The 18,969-nt window shown below is 32.9% G+C and overlaps 1 protein-coding gene across 1 annotated transcript in view; it reads left to right on the forward strand.

Moving 5' to 3' along the window:
• LOC104655968 (leucine-rich repeat and IQ domain-containing protein 1) overlaps positions 1–15,498 on the forward strand; it is a 268,433-nt gene extending 252,935 nt beyond the window's left edge. The window contains exons 14-15 of the mRNA XM_030939711.1: positions 2,197–2,257; positions 15,183–15,498. Coding sequence (XP_030795571.1) covers positions 2,197–2,257; positions 15,183–15,335 — 214 coding nt within the window. The 3' untranslated portion in view covers positions 15,336–15,498. The remainder of the gene's footprint in view (positions 1–2,196; positions 2,258–15,182) is intronic.
• The last annotated feature ends 3,471 nt before the right edge of the window (positions 15,499–18,969 follow it).

Below are 18,969 nucleotides of genomic sequence, written 5' to 3' on the forward strand. Positions count from 1 at the left end.
GATCTCTAAGTACAGCCATATTCTGAGGTACTAGGGGTTGGAACTTCAACATACGCATTTTAGGGGACAGAATCCAGCCCATAGCAATATGATATAAAGCATATATATGCATCCTGAACCAAAGTTTTAAGGAAATAAAAGTCCAGAGATGATATTTTTACATAGATTTTCAAGATTTTTGTTTTAGCTACATATATCCACAAGGAATAAAAATGTTATTATACGCATTTATCAAAAATGTAAGCCAATGTTGAATATAAATATAAAGACAATTTTAGAAATATTTTCAGGCATAGTGGGTAGTAACTGTTTCACATGAGTGTCAAACACACAAACAAAAACCTGTAATTATTACAGTTAAAACTTAGTTTAACAGCAAGTCAAAATAAGTTTAAAACAAATTTCTTTTAATAATATATACAAATGTAACTTTAATATGTGATCAGTTTTATCTAATTCATTTAAAAATATGAAAAATCATATAAAAATAAAAATAAAACTTTATGATCTGAATTAGGTCAGATTTTAATGTGAGCAGAAAAGTAGGAATAAAGGCATCAGTATTTGAGAATTTTTATCTTACTAATTATTCAAATTAATGTAAGCACAATTTATTTTATGTTGTTATTAATCAATTGAATTAATAGGGTAGTATCTTCGTCTGTTTTGTGTTGCTATAATAGAATAGCTCAGACTGGGTAATTTATAAAGAAAAGAGGTTTAGTTAGCTCATGGTTCTGCAGGCTGAGTTGTTCAAGGAACATGGCACCAGAATCTGCTTGGTGTCTGATGCCGGGTCACAACATGGTGGAAGGTCAATGAGGAAGTAGACTCATATGAAGGGGCAAAACCCACGGGGTATACTGGCTTTTCAACAACCATTCTCATGGCAACTAATCCAGTCCTGCCAGAACTAATCCAGGCTAACAAGAACAAGAACTCACTCACTGCAAGAATAGCATCAAGGCATTCATGAGAGGTAACCACCGTCGTGACCCAAACACCTCTTCACTAGTTTCCAGCACCCAACGTTGCTATATTGGGGATCAAATTTCAACATGGGTTTTGGTGAGACTACATCCAAACCATAAGAGAAAGCATCCTTAGAACTATAAACAAACATGTAATAATAGAATCCACAACTTACTATTTCTATTAACCAGATATAAGAGGTCTTATTCAGAAAATTAAAAACATTAGAACAGATGTAGTGTAAACAAAAATGTAAGAAAAAATGTTTCAGGATGACATTTTGATATACTTAAATATTTAACGATAATCCTTACTCATAAATAAGTTATATATAAAATTTTAAACAGTAAACAATTGTTAATAAACTTTACCCTTTGAAAATATAATACACTAGGCCGGGCGCGGTGGCTCAAGCCTGTAATCCCAGCACTTTGGGAGGCCGAGGCGGGCGGATCACGAGGTCAGGAGATCGACCTGGCTAACACGGTGAAACCCCATCTCTACTAAAAAAAATACAAAAAAATAGCCGGGCGAGATGGCGGGCGCCGGTAGTCCCAGCTACTCCGGAGGCTGAGGCAGGAGAATGGCGTCAACCCGGGAGGCGGAGCATGCAGTGAGCTGAGATGTGGCCACTGCACCCCAGCCTGGGCGGCAGAGCGAGACTCCGTCTCAAAAAAAAAAAAAAAAGAAAATGTAATACACTAAATAGGTAGTCATATTTTAAGAAAAAAAAGATTTTCAAAGACAAGAGTTCTTGAAAAGCCAAATATCATTGTTCTAGTTTTAAACAGTATTTTATTTTAAATATTAGTATAATTCATTAAACACACTAGAGCTATTTTAAAAGTAGGAAGCTTTATCTTTTTGAAAAGGCAACTAAAAAATATAAGCAAATAACAAATCAAATGTTTAAATTTTCTATAATTTATTAACCATCATTAGTAGTACTATCAATTGTGGCTCTTTGCATGTGTTTATGTTTGACAAAGAAAGGTGGTATTGAAGTGTTATTTAGAAATTGAAATTTTATCTCAAATTGATTTTTTTTTAATTAGGGAAAGATGTACATTTGTACTTATTTTTGCTTGTAACATAATTTAAGAAAACTGTTATTTCCATTTTGTAAATAACTAATTTCTCTCAAGCTTTTTAGTTGGGCATTTCTTTTATATGCTTCCTCTACATTTACATTATAAAATACTTTCTGTTTTTGTCACTATGCAGCAATCACTTTTTGCCTGAGTTAGATCCAGATGTACTTAATGGTGGAAGAGTTCAGCTTGTGGTAAGAAATGTGCTTACAGAAAAATGTTGTAGACACTAATACTCAAATAAATACACTTTAAAATATGTTTATAATTAAATTATGAAAATATCACAACTATCTATTTGGGATAATATCAAAATACCATGTGTTAAAATAATAACTTTTCTTGTCTTGTAATACAATTTAAAATGTGACATTGCTTAAAAATGTTAATTTTATGTGACAGAAGTAAAAATATTAGTATCCTACAACTTTAAAATAAAATTACTCTGGATGGAAAATTGAAACTTTTTTCCTTGATACTTTAGAAGAGTAGAATTTGCAGGCTATAACTGGAGGAAATAACAAAGCACCCTCATTACTCAGAAAATCCAACCATACAAAAAATTAACAAATAATTGTGAGCTCAACAATTATATGTAATAAAGTATAAAATATTGGAGCTTTTGGTACAACCAGGTTTTAAACATAATGATCAGAATAAAGACTCTATGCTGTATAACTGTAAGTGCATTGCTAAATTCAATTGCACTATATGCTACTAGAAGGAAGACTATGTAAGCAGAAGGAGAATGGTCAATTTGGAGTCCAGGAAAACTGATCACATAAAATAAGAATTTTTCAGTGCATTTCTAGGAATTTCCAGAGAATAGAGTATTCTGACCAGTGACAGAAGTGTGTGGCCTTTTTGGTAGGTGAAAATGGATGCATCAGGTAACCCTAAGTTTACAACCAATCATTACCCCTTGCTCAGATTCTGCATTCACCAAAAAATTTATATGTTTAGCTTGACTTATAGAATTTTATATGAAAAGATCATGTGCTATTTGAATAAAATGAGTATTATGATTTCCAGACCAGTTATATTCATCATTTTTATGAACAACTCATGCAAGGAGTTTTCCTGAAAGAGAAGCAAAATTAAGGTAGTTGCTAGCTAAAGTGCGTGTGTTTTGGAAGATATTTATGGAGTCTATGCACAGATTTGAGATAACCACTCAGCAAATATCTTCTTGCATTTTAATAGAGACCTCTCTAAGAAAGTGGCCTATAGATTATCCAGAGAAAATTGCTAATTTAGGCCATTAACACTACACATATTATTGATTAATACTTTGGCACAGATTGGTCAGTGGCCACTTTTGAGCAAGAATTGAGATATAAATCTGTAAAGGAATGCCAGGATAAAGAAGTGATATAATATTGTGGTCAAGCATGCTGTCTCAGGCCTGTAATCTCAGCACTTTTGGAGGCTAAGGCAGACAGATTTCTTGAGCCCAAGAGTTCAAGACCAGTCTGGGTAACATGGCAAAACCCCTTCTCTACCCCTAAAAATTAAAAAAAAAATTTAGCTGAGCATGGGGGTGCACACCTGTAGCCCCAGCTCCTTGGAAGGCTTAGGTGGGAAGATCATTTGAGCCCAGAAGATGGAAGTTGCAGGGAGATGAGACTGCACAACTGTACTCCAGAGTGGATGTCAGAGTGAAACTCTCTTTCAAAAAAACAAAACAGTTACAGTATTTAATTTTTCCACATTTAAAAATGAATGAAAACTGATTGGATAGATTACTGATCATAAGAGGTCTATGAGATTAATGCAAGGATATTAATCCTTTTTCCATACTCCTCTATCTTCCACTATATACAAATAAATAATATACATTACAATGATACATTTTGTTTTCACATTGAAGTGATCCAACTGAACACAATAACAAAGTAAATGGTACTGGAATAGGAATATCCAGATGTCTCTTTTTTTAAATGAGTGGATGCAGGGAAAGGCATCAGTGGCTTTTATCAAAAGGATACAGAGCTGACTAAAGGACCAGAGTAGAAATCTAGAAGAGTACTGGGAAATGAAAACACCCCACTTGCCCACTTGTGCCAGGGAACTGGAGGCAGATAATTACACAATTGGTACAAGGCTATACTAAGAGGAAAACGAAAAAGAAAAACAGAAAGAAAAAATCGCTGCAACTGTTACTAGTATAAGATTCTTAAAAATGTAATAATAGCACCCACAATAAAAGGACAGAAAATTTGAAACAAAAGTTATCAAATGTTGAGAAAGGACAGATGGGTATGCAAGCAAATCAATTATAAACTCTGGAAATAAAACATTTCATTTATATATGCTCTAGACTGGACACTATAAAAGATAAATTTAGTAAACCAGAAGATTATCTACAAAGAAACAATAATTAGATTGACAGCTAACTTCATATCAGAAGCAATGAATGCCAAAAGACAATGGATTTTATTTCTTAATAATAGGGATGAGTATCATCCACAATACTCTTTAGTAGCCTTCAATAGTAACTCAAGAATAAGGCATAATCAAACGTCTAAATTCTGGATATTGAGGAAGCTAGTAAATAACATTTCTGTCTTTCACGGAAGAGCGAAGCATATTGCATGACAGGAATTAGAAAAACGAAAACAAAGTACATTTTCTTTACATCTAAAAATATATCAGAAGTCATGTCAAATATATAGACAAGTTTATAATTAATTGACTAAATGAATCCCCCCCAAACCCCAGAATTTTCCTGCAGAAGACGGAATTATATATAATTCAGGTTTCCCAGGAAACATACTCTGATAGTTTTATGTTTGAATGCAGAGAGTTTATTCAGGAGAGCTTTCCAAAACAACTCCTGTGAGAGAAGAAAGAAGCAGAAATGAACAGAGGGAAATGGTGACCTTCAGTAGAGGTGCATCAGAGAAAGTGAGGTCTGAAGACAGGGAAGACCCTTTTGGGTTGTCCTAGCTTGAGATAAGAGGACCAGGCTTTAATGTTCCTGTTATCTCCTCAGAAGAAGGGTGACTATGATAAGGCAGTTCTCTTCTGCGAAGGACAATTTCCAGAGAGGGATTTGGCTGAGACCCATCAGGCTGCAGTTTTCTCAGTGACTATCTCTCACTCAGTTGTTAAACATGATCTAGGTAGGGTATGATAATATCAAGGCAAGTTTAACATTCATGAGTGCAACAACTTAGTCAAGAAAATGTGTCAGTTGTACCCAGATAAATCTACAAATTAGAAGAAATCTCATCCAATATTACAATGATTGTTGCAAGCCTGATGAAAATGTGTATTGAGGATTAAAAAGCCAAGAATATGAGTGTCAACTCTGAAAAAGAAGAGCAAGTTGTGTCACAAGACATAAAGGCTTAGTAAAAAGGTAAAGCGAACTTTATGGTTCCAGCACAGGAATGGATGAATAGACCAATGGAAATGAATAGCAAGGTCAGGAATAGATATATGACTGTACTATAAAGATTGGAAAGCTGAGATTGTTTACTAAATGGCATTGAAAATATACAGGAGTATGCATGCACACCTTTTACAACAGTGGGCAGAATTCAGAAGGTTCGAAGATCCAATTATGAAAGATAAAGCTGTAAAACAGGTAAAACAAGGAATAATAGCTTTGCAACTTAGCAGTTAAAATACATTTTTAGAAAGGTATGAATAGTGCAAACTATATGGCAAAAAATCAGATGACCATCTTAAATTAAATATCTCTTTGTATTAAGGATTTAATAGAAAAGGTTAACAGGTATATGACTACTGTTTTCAGTGCCTCATTTAACAGAGCTTAATATCTAAATATAAAAAAGATCTCTTTCAGGTAACCCAATGAATACATTAGAAAAATAATATAAATTGGTAGTTCACAGAGATGATGCCTAAATGGGCAAGTATATGTGAAGAGATGCTCGGTTTCCAGGTGAGAGGAATGAAAATGAAAATTAAGATGTCTTAAGATTATACTAATCAAATGGCAAAAATTGGAAAACTGGATATTGCAAAGGGATGTCACCCAATGTGAAAATCCTTGTGTACAGTTGTTGAAAGTAGAAGCTGGTAGTCATTCTGGAAAAGAAACTTGTCAGTGTTTATTAAAGTAGGTGTTTGAATACCCTATTAGTCTGCAAGCCCATTCTTGGAGGAAAAAAAGATACATATTTTTGGATACATATATATATTTGGGTATATATATTTCTGGATATATATATGGATGTGCATATATGTAATGTATGTATGTGTGTGTGTATGTGTGTGTGTGTATATATATATATATATCTCCCAGATTATTTTTACATACAGCCACCAAAGAATATATACCAAAAAGTGTGTTGCTGTATTATTTATACACATTTAGAGGCAACTTAAGTACTCTTTAAAGAAATGAATAATTGGTTGGATATACATTATGAAACACAATACATCAGGCAAGAGGAATAAATTAAAACCATCCAGAAAATAGATTTAAATTACATATTATTGTGTTTAAAAATTAATGACCATAATTTTAGTACCAATTTATTTGTTTTCCTAATTGTTTCTGCTTTGGGCTATCATATAGTATAGGCCAGTCCTTTTGAAGAAAAACGTTTTTATAAAACCAGGATAAAATTAATCAAACAACTATTGTAGAAGTTGAAAAACAGACAGCACAGGACTATGATCCCTGAGATAAAAGTGTGGAACGTGAGTTCCACAATAAATTCAGGTAACAGCTTGAAAACATTTTCTGGACTACAGCAGAGGGAAGGGAAGCCTAAAGAGAGCTCAGTAATTTCACTGAGTTGAAAGAGAGAAAGGAGTGTTCAGAGTTGCTGAGATAAATGGTATTTACAGGGTAAAATACTAGAGAAAGTGTTGCAAAAATTTGTATAGTGGTTTCCTTAAGTCTTTGGCCAAATACTAAGCTCTGTGTATAGTGCACTCTGTGACTCATTGATGTCCAGAAGGGAACAGCTACTGGGAATATCTGAACTGAAAAGAGACTCTAGAGGTCCAGAAGGGAACATCTACTGGGAATATCTGAACGGGAAAGACTCTAGAGACCAACCCAAACCGGGAAACATTAGAGTCCTGACCTGCTACAGTGGAGAACGTCCCAGACACTTAGTTAAGACCATGTAAAGTTAAACTTTAGGAACGGGTGACTCTAGCCGTGGATTAAAAACTCTTCTAGATCCACAATCGTAAAACATAAATGTAAGCCTCAAAAAGACCAAGTTAATCAACAAATCAACTGCCTGCTAGAATAAAAGCTGCCTCTGTTAGAATAGAAGCTAAGAGAGTTTAAAGGATGCTAAGAAAACCTACAGATTCAGCAAATAAAATTACAATGTCCAGTGTGGAGTAAAAAATTGCTAATCCTTCAAAGCAGCAGGAAAATGAGCCTTGTAAGAAAAATCATCACTAGAACCAAATCAGGTAACCTTTTTAAGATTCTTGCCTGCAAATTGTAACATCTATTAAAAATATCAGAGATTTGGCCACGCGCGATGGCTCACGCCTGTAATCCCAGCACTTTGGGAGGCTGAGACCGGCGGATCACGAGGTCAGGAGATCGAGACTATCCTGGCTAACATGGTGAAACCCCGTCTCTACTAAAAATACAAAAAAATTAGCCGGGCGTGGCATCAGGCGCCTGTAGTCCCAGCTATGCCTGTAGTCCCAACTACTTGGAGGCTGAGGCAGGAGAATGGCGTGAACCCAGGTGACGGAACTTGCAGTGAGCTGAGATCAAGCCTCTGCACTCCAGCCTGCCAACAGAGCGAGACTCTGTCTCAAAAATAAATAAATAAAAATAAATAAATAAATAAATATATTCAGAGATTTAAATGTTGAGGAAACAGATTGAAATCTTAATAGAGAAAATAAACTTTAAAAAATAATCAGAAAATCTAGAACTGAAAACTATTTCACCTTAATTGAAAAAAATATAATGGCTGGACTTAATAAATTAGACATTGGGAAGAAAAGTGCGTTCAGAAACAAAGCAAGATAAACTCTCCAAAGTGAAGCAGAGAGAGAAAAAATAACTTTAAAAAAATCAAAGCTTGAGTGCTCTGTCAGATAATAGCAAGCAAACTAATAGATATGTCATTGACTTTCCGGAAGAGAGATTAGAGGTGAAAAAATATGTGAAAACTAATCACTGAAAATATTTAAAGTTTGATGAGAAATATGAGAAAACTGATTTTAAAAGTTTAACACAAAAATTACACCTATGCACATCATAATCAAATTGCTGAAAACCAACACAAAAGAAAAAAATTTAAAGCAGCTAAAGTATACATGATATACAGGAGACCGTTTGTAAGGAGGATGATTCACTATTGATCATAAATATTGACATCCAGAAGAAAGTGGAAGAAAAAAATGTCAACTTGCAATTCTATATCCAGTAAAGGTAGAATTCTAATTTACCACATTAACATAAAAAGGAGAAAAATCATTATCTCAATAAATGCAGAAAATGTTTACCACAAATTCAACAGATTTGTGGTAAAAATTCATAGAAAATTAGGGCTAGAAGACACTTTCTTAACTTGGTACACTTAGTGGTTAAAGGCCCGATGTTTTGTACCTAATATCAGGAACAAGGCAAGAAAATCTGATTGGAAAAGACCATCTGATTTTCACAGATGACATCTTATTGTACATAAAAGTCTTAAGAAATCCTCACAAACACTTTAGATGTAATAAGTGAATTTACTCAAGGATACACAATAAATATTAATTTAAAATATGCTACATTTCTAAATATTAGCAATAAACTTTAAAAATTAAATTTAAAAATTGCATTCATGACAGTGTCAAAAAATGTAAAATATTTAAAAATAAATGTTAACATTGAAATGTGCAAGCCCTCTACACTAATAACTGCAAAGCACTGCTTTAAAAAATGTCAGAGACATACTTATTTATAAATAAGTTGAAAAACTCAAATTGTAAGAAGTCAGTTCTCCCCAAATGTTCTGTAGATTCAAAGCATTTCCAGTAAAATTTTTGGTAGAAATGTACACACTGATATTAAACTGTGTATGGAAATGGAAAGGACCTAGAATAGCAAATGCAATCTTGAAAAAAGAATAGTAAGACTCATGCTACACAGAATTCAAGACTTGCTATCAATCCCCAGTAATTGAGACTGGTATATATATATATGCGTGTGTGTGTGTGTGTGTGTATATATGTGTGTGTGTATATATATGTACATAAATATATATGTACACACATATACATATATACACATATATACATAAACACATATATACACATATATACACAAATATACACATATATATGTGTGTGTGTATATATTTATGTATGTGTTAAGATACAAGAATCTATCAATGGAAAGTATAGGGAGTCCAGAAAAATACCCACACTTATAAAGTCAATTAATTTTCTATAAAGTTTCAAAACAATTCAAGGGTGGGGAAGATAACCCTTTCTACACATAGTGCTGGACAACTAGATAACTATATGAAAAAATAATCTTTACTCCTACTTCTTATTTTATGAAAAATGAATTTAAGATGAATTATAAGCCTGAATTTAAAAGTCAAAATTGTAAAACCTGTTGAAGAGGCCTGGCATGGTGGCTCACGCTTGTAATTCCAGCACTTTGGGAGGCCGAGGCGGGTGGATCATTTGAAGCCAGGAGTTTGGGGCCAGCCTGGTCAACATGACGAAACTCCATCTCTATCAAAAATACAAAAATTAACTGGGCATGGTGATAAGTGCATGTAATCCCAGCTACTCAGGAGGCTGGGGCACGAGAATCCCTTGAACCGGGGAGGCAGACTTTGCAGTGAACTAAGATCACACACTGCAATGCAGCCTGGGCAACAGAGCCAGACCCTGTCTCCAAAAAAAGTAAAATATAATAAAATAAATAAAAAATAAAACCTATTGAAGAAAACAGTGAGATACATCCACAAACCTGGTATAGGCAAAAAACCTAAACCATGAAACATATAAATCAATTCTAGTTCATATTTAAAAACAGCCCTTAGGAAAACACAATTTAGAAAATAAAAAGAAATAAAAAGTCAAACCACATAATCAGAGAAACATTCATATTCTCTTTCTTTCTGTCAAAAGTAAATGAAAAGTTGTTCACTTAGAGAAATAACCAATACCACTCTACACCTATTAGAGTGGTTAAAATAAAAATTACTGAAATTATCAAATGTTGACAAGTATGCAGAGCAACTATATCTCTCATACATTGCTGGTGAAAATGGTACAGCCACTGGAGAAAAAATCTTTATAAGCTTTATAAGCTTGTAAAGACTCTGGTACCTTCAGAAACTTTATAAGCTTTTATAAAGTTAAATATGCACTTAACATGTGACCTAATTATTACCCTTCTGAGCATTTTTCCTAGAGAAGTGAACTTTCATTCAAACAAAAAACTGTACATAAATTTTCATAGCAGTGTTATTCATAATAGCCAAAACTTACCACAACTCAAATCTCATTGAATGGTTAAAAGAATAAAGAAATGATGGTACATACATACAATGGATATACAACACACAACTAAAAAGCAATAAACAAGAAAGCTGTTGGCATATACAAATATTTCCATAGATCTCAAGGACATTGTGTTGAGTTAAAAAGGGCTAATCTCAAAAGATTACATGGCATATTATTTCATTAATATAACATCCTTAAAATCACATTATAGTAATAGAGAACACGTGATTAGTTGTCATGTTTAGGTTGGGGAAAGGATATGACTATAAACGAGAGCAAGAGAGTTTCTTTGGGAAGATGGAACAGATTCATGTCCTGATTGTGATGACAGTTGAATCTATACATATTAATATAATACATAATCTATACATGTATGTATGCATCATTTATATATATGATAAAATGTCATAGAAGTGCAAACAAGAAAACATTAGTGCATGTGGAAGCTAGCGAAATCCTAATAAGGTCAATAGTTTAGTAATAGTATTGATACAGTGTCTGTTTTCTGGTTTTGTTGATCATGATTTCGTTATGTGAAATGTCATTGAGGCATGCTGGGTGTAGGGTGCATAGGGAAATCAGTGCTATTTTTTGTAACTTCTATGGCAGTTTTTTTTTTAAACTTCTATGGGAGTTGAACTTCATGTTTAAGGTCTTTGCACTTTATAGCATGTACATTATTTCTTTTAAATATTTAAAGTGCCTTCCCTACCCACATATGTTATACAACAAGACATCTGTCTTATTACATAAGAAAAGGATTTTGTGAAAAGATGATGTATTATGAATTTAGGAATATGCATAATTCATTTTCTTTACATGAAATTAAAAAGCTTTTAAAATCACTCAGACATCTAGATATATTACAAATAATTATGTGGTATATTTATGGTATAATCATAATTTTGCCATAATTTGCAAATTATTCTAACAGTTAAAATAAATGAACTAAATCTAGATCTTACATATATAATGTACAGTGAAAAAAGCAAGCGGCAGAAAAATGTATCATTTATGTTAATTTTGAAATAATATTCTAAAATGTTTAATAAATAGGTAGAAAATCACAGTAGCATGTAAGGAGACTTCATCTTTATAAAACTTGCTTTCTCTCTTTAAAGAAATATCTGGGTAATAAGTACATATACATTTGTTTTTATGTGTGCTGTTTTGTATATCTTCACTTCCAAAAAGAAAATACTTTTAGAATTAATAATTAATACAATCTTGTTTATGAAAAAAGTGCAGAAGAGGAGGAAATCTGTATTGTTTAATATATGAGAAAGAATTTCTTTTTAAATTAAGTTGCCAAAGTTGAAGGTGAATCAGAATCCAAATGCTTGGAAAGTTCTGTCCCAAAATGTACATCCCTCATTTCATTGTGAAAATATAGGGTAGGGGTGGGGAGAGCGGCAATTATAAACCTTGTAGGTAGGGAGATAAAAGAGATCTGTTCCAAAAACAAAGACCTAAAAGAATTTTGCAAAATTACAGTCTAATAAGTATTTGCCATTATGTTGTATGTGAGAAAATTCTTATCTGACATTAACTTGAGATTGTTTATTATAACCATAGAAAATATTGTATTTTAGAATCCAACATACCTTTTTATAGAATGACTGTCAAATGTGTGATCAGCTATCTTCAGTTTTTTTTTTATTATTATACTTTAAGTTCTAGGGTACATGTGCATAACGTGCAGGTTTGTACATATGTATACTTGTGCCATGTTGGTGTGCTGCACCCATCAACTCGTCAGCACCCATCAATTCGTCATTTATATCAGGTATAACTCCCAATGCAATCCCTCTCCCCTCCCCCCTCCCCATGATAGACCCCGGTGTGTGATGTTCCCCTTCTCGAGTCCAAGTGATCTCATTGTTCAGTTCCCACCTATGAGTGAGAACATGCGGTGTTTGGTTTTCTGTTCTTGTGATAGTTTGCTAAGAATGATGGTTTCAAGCTGCATCCATGTCCCTACAAAGGACACAAACTCATCCTTTTTTATGGCTGCATAATATTCCATGGTGTATATGTGCCACATTTTCTTAATCCAGTCTGTCACAGATGGACATTTGGGTTGATTCCAAGTCTTTGCTATTGTGAATAGTGCCGCAATAAACATACGTGTGCATGTGTCTTTATAGCAGCATGATTTATAATCCTTTGGCCCTCCATGTCTGTCAACCAACTCTGAACTGAAAATATTCAAACAAACAAAAAATAACAATATAACGATAAAAATAGTGCAAACAAAAAAGCAATACAATATAACAACTATTTTATTGCATTTACATTTAATTAGGTATTAGAAGTAATCTAGAGATTATTTAAACTATAAGGGAGAATATGCATAGGTTATATGCGAATAATTCTCCATTTTATATAAGGGACTTGAGCATCCATGGATTTTGTTATCTGTGGAAGTCCTGGAACAAAGCCCCACAAGTACTGAGGGATGACTGTATATACAATTTACATGACATTGAAAATAATCTGCATCTTCTTTACCATTTCTCTATTTTTTAACGTTAAGCAGAGAATGATGTTTAGTTGGGAAGCCAATATTTTCAAAAACAGGATCTAAATATTGTTGCATATGAATGGCTGTGCCAGATTCACTGAAAGACATTAACTAGCCCATTTATGAAATTTCTAGGTTTGCTTTTAAGCTGCTAAATGGCATTATTGTGAAGCCATGTGTTTCTCATAATTTTACTTCTAAAGCTGATTTCCTATATAATTGACCAAATTAGTAACTGACACTAGTTATTTTTTACTTTGGAAAAAATCATCTTTGGATGTTAATGGCTTAGATGATAATAAATTTTTTGGAAGGTGTTTATTTACAAATATTTTCTTGACTGTAGGTTTTGTCTTATTCAGGGTAGAGTGGGAATTCTGCTTTCTAAATAGGTGTAGTGAAATTATGTCATTACATTTAAATAAATAAACCTCATTTTACAATATTAAGGCTTATAATCTTAAAGCCTCTTTAGTCTGCAGAAGGGTCCCTTATGCGGCTCACATGTTTTTTTCTTGTTATCTAAGTAGTCTCACCAAAATTGTGGTATTGCTTTCATGTTTCCCCTTAACTTTTGACTGTTTTTTTAATTTTTTTTATTTTTTTAAGGTTTACCATTGATGGAACTTTTCTAATGAAGTTATTCTAATGGTAGACATGTACTCTTGTATACTGTTGAAATACATTTCAAAAGTAATGTATAGCATTTTTCATACAAATTACAAGTATAAATTGGAAGCCAATTTTTATTTATTTTATTTTAATGTTTTCTACCAAGGTTTTTTGACAATGTAATTATATTACTTAGCCAGTTGCATTAAGAAATGATTGACATTATACAATGGTTTATATTCTGAACTCAGCAAAAGCAATACTTGCTTACTTAAAAACAGTTTGTGAGGCAATACGTATGTTAATTAGCTCAATTTAGCCATTCCACAGTGTATACATATTTTAAAACATCGTGTTGTACATGATACATGTATACAATTTTTGTTTGTCAATTAAGACCAAATAAATCAGGGAAAACATAAATGAATTTGGAAAAATATAAGTATATTAAATAAATAAATGTAAGTTCATATGTTTAAGAGTAGGAAGAAGGTGGGAGGCGGATGTAAAGGTGAAGGGCAAATATCTGAATTTTAAAGAGGATCATTTTTGGATTCTAGTTCCTTGAGTCTTTGTAGCTCATCATATGGAGACAGCTTTTTAACCACAGTGGTGGTTTTATGCTGTTATTTTGCTATACTTAAGTTTTCCTAACATCAAACATTAAGAACAATGCATTTTCACAGGATTTCAAGCATGGTGTGGTTTTGGTTAAATCCCAGCTACTTTGAGGCTGCTTTGCTTTCCCTCATAGCACTTCCCCCTATTTCAGAACTGAATTCTAATATATCTTTATGTAATGATATTCAACATTATGTACAACAATGTTTTATAGGTAAGATGCAATTATTTTTGACACTTAGATTTGGTCTAAGTAATAAAAGTTCAAAGGCAATTTGAGATAAAATAGATAATTTAATTTTTATGTTCATTAAATAATGTCCTGAAACATCTACATATTTATAATTATCCCAAAATTAGACTTACATGTAATATTTTTATATTGATAATGGTTCTAATGAGAAGCTAAAGATTGTCTGTACCTTAATGGTATGCAAGAATGGGATGAAAGGCATTTCAGAGAATTTTATTGATAAGACTAATACATGTAAGTGGCAACATATAATTATTGCAAAAAAAACCCAATATGACATGTCTAACATTCAATTAAGAATTAAATAATATACGTGGCAAATAAATAATGTCAAGCTCTTTAAAGTTCCATCAGCTAACTTTGAGACTGATTTTCATCAAAATTACTGTACTAAAATGTTTTCTTTTGTTGTGCAGACTCAAATAGCAATCCTCAATTTTACAATCGACTCTTATTTGCAAAAAATGCTTTGACATAGTGCATTTGTTCTGCCTGGGCAGCAATAAAGGATTGTGGTATCATTTTGAAGAAGGTTGTTTGACAGAGCCTGTTTGTTTATTTGGGGTAATGTGAGCTGTATTCAGAAAATGCCATATTTTGTTTCATGATTGTATACATTCTCTTCCATTGCTCCCAGGCAAGACTTGTAAGCAGAGAAGACACGGATTTAGACCTTCTTTCCATGACCAGTGGAAGTGCTTTGTCTATGAAAAGAGGAAAAAAAAATCAGGCACACAGACACTCAGCAGGATCTTCAAGTAAGTTGTGGTTTCCTTCAAAATTAATTTAGAAATCACAAACGAATTGATGGAACCTAATGCCAGCAAGAATTCTTTTTCAGATGGGGGTAGGATGCCAGCAACCTGAACTGCCCAAAAATGTGCATTTAGATTTTTTCTTTCTTTAAATATACTCTTTTGATATAAACAAAATTAAATTATTTCTAAAATTAACTGCATCAGTTTTTATTTTAATTGTATTCTGGGCTTCAATATCTCCTGCCCCCCACACCCTGTGAATCATATTGAATTCTTTGATCATTTAATTTTAAAAGAATTGTTTAGATTAATTGTAAAATGTTAGATTTATATACGAAAGTAGTGTGTCTTGGCCTTTCGCCACTGATTTAATAGATACTATGTAAGGATAATTTTCAAAAATTTTTTTAAATAGAAGAGCTTTAAATAATATTATACTGTCAGAAAACATGTTTTCAAAAACTATTTCCATTCATATGTAAGAGTTTGATTATGTCTATTAATGATAACTTTATATTCATAAATCTGTCACATACATCTATTACCTTTAATTTGGTGAGAAATATACGTATATATCAAACATATATTTATATAACATATTTGTTATATATGTAGAGAGAGAATATAAAGATAATGATTTCAGTGAGTCTTATATTGCAATTATCAACTCTGAAAAAATGTAAACATTTAAAAAATAACTGTATCTTGTGCTATTTCAGGGGAATAGAGAGTAATTTTTTTCAAAGTCCTTATTTAACCCTAGAGATTTTGAGATATCTTCTAAAATATGGCAATAATTAAGTCTTTTTACTTTAAAATGAAGTCTTCATACTTAATTATACTTATTGTTATTTTTGAAAGTTTTATTACTCATTGGTATTACAGTTGTATATATACATATATATAGGCTCACACACACACAAATACAAAATCAATATTTGATTGAAAGTGAAAAATTCAGTGATCCAGATGGTGCTCTCCAGATAAATGAAAACTTCAAAATGATTCTCTGACTTTCACTTTTCATCCAAGTACTTGGCTTTATTAGATTATAATCATTTATATTTATTAATACATGCAAGTTCATTTTGATAAAATTTAATTTACTTTTGAAATAATTTTAATATGTCTAATTTTATTTTATTTATTTATTTTGTTTTTGTCTTTGTTTTTGTTTTGGGGGGGACAGAGTTTCGCTCTGTCGCCCAGGCTGGAGTGCAGTGGTGCAATCACTGCAAGCTCCGTCTCCTGGGTTCACGCCATTCTCCTGTCTCAGCCTCCCCAGTAGCTGGGACTATAGGTGTCTGCCACAACGCCTGGCTAATTTTTTGTTTTTAGTAGAGACGGGGTTTCACCATGTTAGCCAGGGTGGTCTCGATTTCCTGACCTCGTGATCCGCCCGCCTCGGCCTCCCAAAGTGTTGGGATTACAGGCGTGAGCCACTGCGCCCGGCCTGTATGTCTAATTTTAAAATATTTTCCAAGTTTCAAAGACCTTCGAGAGCTTGAATTTTTCTTATATGATTATAGAATCTCGTCATTGAAATATAGCCCTAGTCTATATAGTTAAGAAATAAATATTTTAAGTTTAAATTATTCACCTAATATAAATTTTTTAGTTGTTAACATAATGTATCAAATTTATCGAATTTCAAAATCTATATTCCATTTCAGAAGTAATCAGCCTGTGTCAATACATATTAATGAGTAATGATAATTTTATGCATTGCATATTACAAACTCATATGATATCACTTTGGAGCATTATAGGTAAAAAAATAAACAAATTAAAAACAAAAACAAAAAATTGCTTTTTCACTTTAGAATTTCAAAACTTCTGTTTATAATGTATTACCTGATTGTTAACACATGAATAGCTCAATAAATCATCAACTATTTTCAAATATGCAAGTTTCATCATTCACTTATATGATATTGAATTACAGATTTTAGGGATGTAATTATGTAGAGTTCATTTTTAACACATTCTCCAAGAAACTGAAATAATGCAGTTCTCACTGTAATTCCAACTACTTGTCAACAAATAATATTACTGAAAACAATACTAATCTCTGAATGTGTTTAATAAGTAACAATTTAAGGCAAACTACTTTAGAAAAATGAAGTTTTTAAAAAATAAAATGATTATGAATGAAATAGTACTTGCTTAATCACTGTAGTTGCTAAGTAACTATAACAACATCATTATTATATAATAATGACTATGGTCTCTGATGTAAATTTGCCAGGATTTGAATGAGGACTTAATCTTTAAAATAGGAATGATAATAGAAGTACCTCCTTGTACAGTTGTTTTTGGGATCAAATGCCTACCGGTTAGAACACAAACTGGTACAAAATCAGTGCTTAATAAGTGTTCTTTATAATCACCACCTAAGCATAATTTTAAAAGAAGCATCTATTGGGCTAAAGTATGGAAGTCTCAAGTATCTAGGCACATGGTCTAATTGGTTCAGCTTACAAGAAACCTACTCTTAGTTGCTTAACTAAAATATTTGGCTTGGTCTATTTTTCTGTAGAAATCAAAATCCTTGGGCCCTAAGCCTCCATGGCCCTGAGTCAACCAGTTACAGCTTTGGTATCCTGAAAGCTCTTTTTCCTTTAGCTTTCTCTCCCTGTCTCAAAACTTGTCACCTTATAAAGCTATTAATAAAATGCTTTTTTTGGCCGGGCACGGTGGCTCACACCTGTAATACCAGCACTTTGGGAGGCCAAGGCGGGCGGATCACGAGGTCAGGAGACTGAGACCATCCTGGCTAACACGGTGAAACCCTGTCTCCACTGAAAATACAAAGTTAGCCGGGCGTGGTGGTGGGCGCCTGTAGTCCCAGCTACTCAGGAGGCTGAGGCAGGAGAATGGCGTGAACCCGGGAGGTGGAGCTTGCAGTGAGCTGAGATCGCGCCACTGCACTCCAGCCTGGGCGACAGAGCGAAGACTCCGTCTCAAGAAAAAAAAAAAAAAAAAAAAGGAAAGAAAGAAAAAAGAATACTTTTTTTTTTTTTAGCTTTGCATTAGAACTTTTCTCGATGTTTCTCTTTTATTGTTGTTATAATTTTATAACATGTATTCTTTGGAATCAGAAAAATTCAGATTTAAAATCCCAGTTCCACCATCACATATGAGTTGTGTGCCCTTGGGTAAAATGTTTAACCTGTAACATTAAGTTTACTCTCTGTAAAATGTAAATAGTAATGTTTATATCATAGTTTTAGTGAGGAAAAACTGAGTAAAAGTATACATAAAGCATGTGATATATTGCCTTGGGTATTGTAAGGCCCGGAAGAATAGTACCTGTTGTCTTCATTGTTTGTTGTTGTATGTTTTGTGATTCTCTTGCATCATTACAAAACAACCCCAGAGTAGAATTGTCTTTCTTTTCTGTGTGTCAAATATAATAAGACCAGGAGGAGTATACTTTTAACATGCTGACCATCTCAGGCAGTATGTCTTTTCTTAGAGAACTTCCTAAATTTTCTGTCCCTTTCCTTTTAGGCTTTGCTATTTCCTTACAAAAAGGCCAAAGCAGTCTTCTGCTATCTAGATTTCTGATCTTTCATCTGGTTTACAAAGTTATGAAAGAGATTACATTCTCATTCAAAAACTGCCATTTATAAAATGGGGATAGCAAGAGATTTCCTCATTTAT

This window comes from Rhinopithecus roxellana, chromosome 10 (assembly GCF_007565055.1).
Source record: "Rhinopithecus roxellana isolate Shanxi Qingling chromosome 10, ASM756505v1, whole genome shotgun sequence".
In the NCBI taxonomy this organism is placed as follows: domain Eukaryota; kingdom Metazoa; phylum Chordata; class Mammalia; order Primates; family Cercopithecidae; genus Rhinopithecus; species Rhinopithecus roxellana.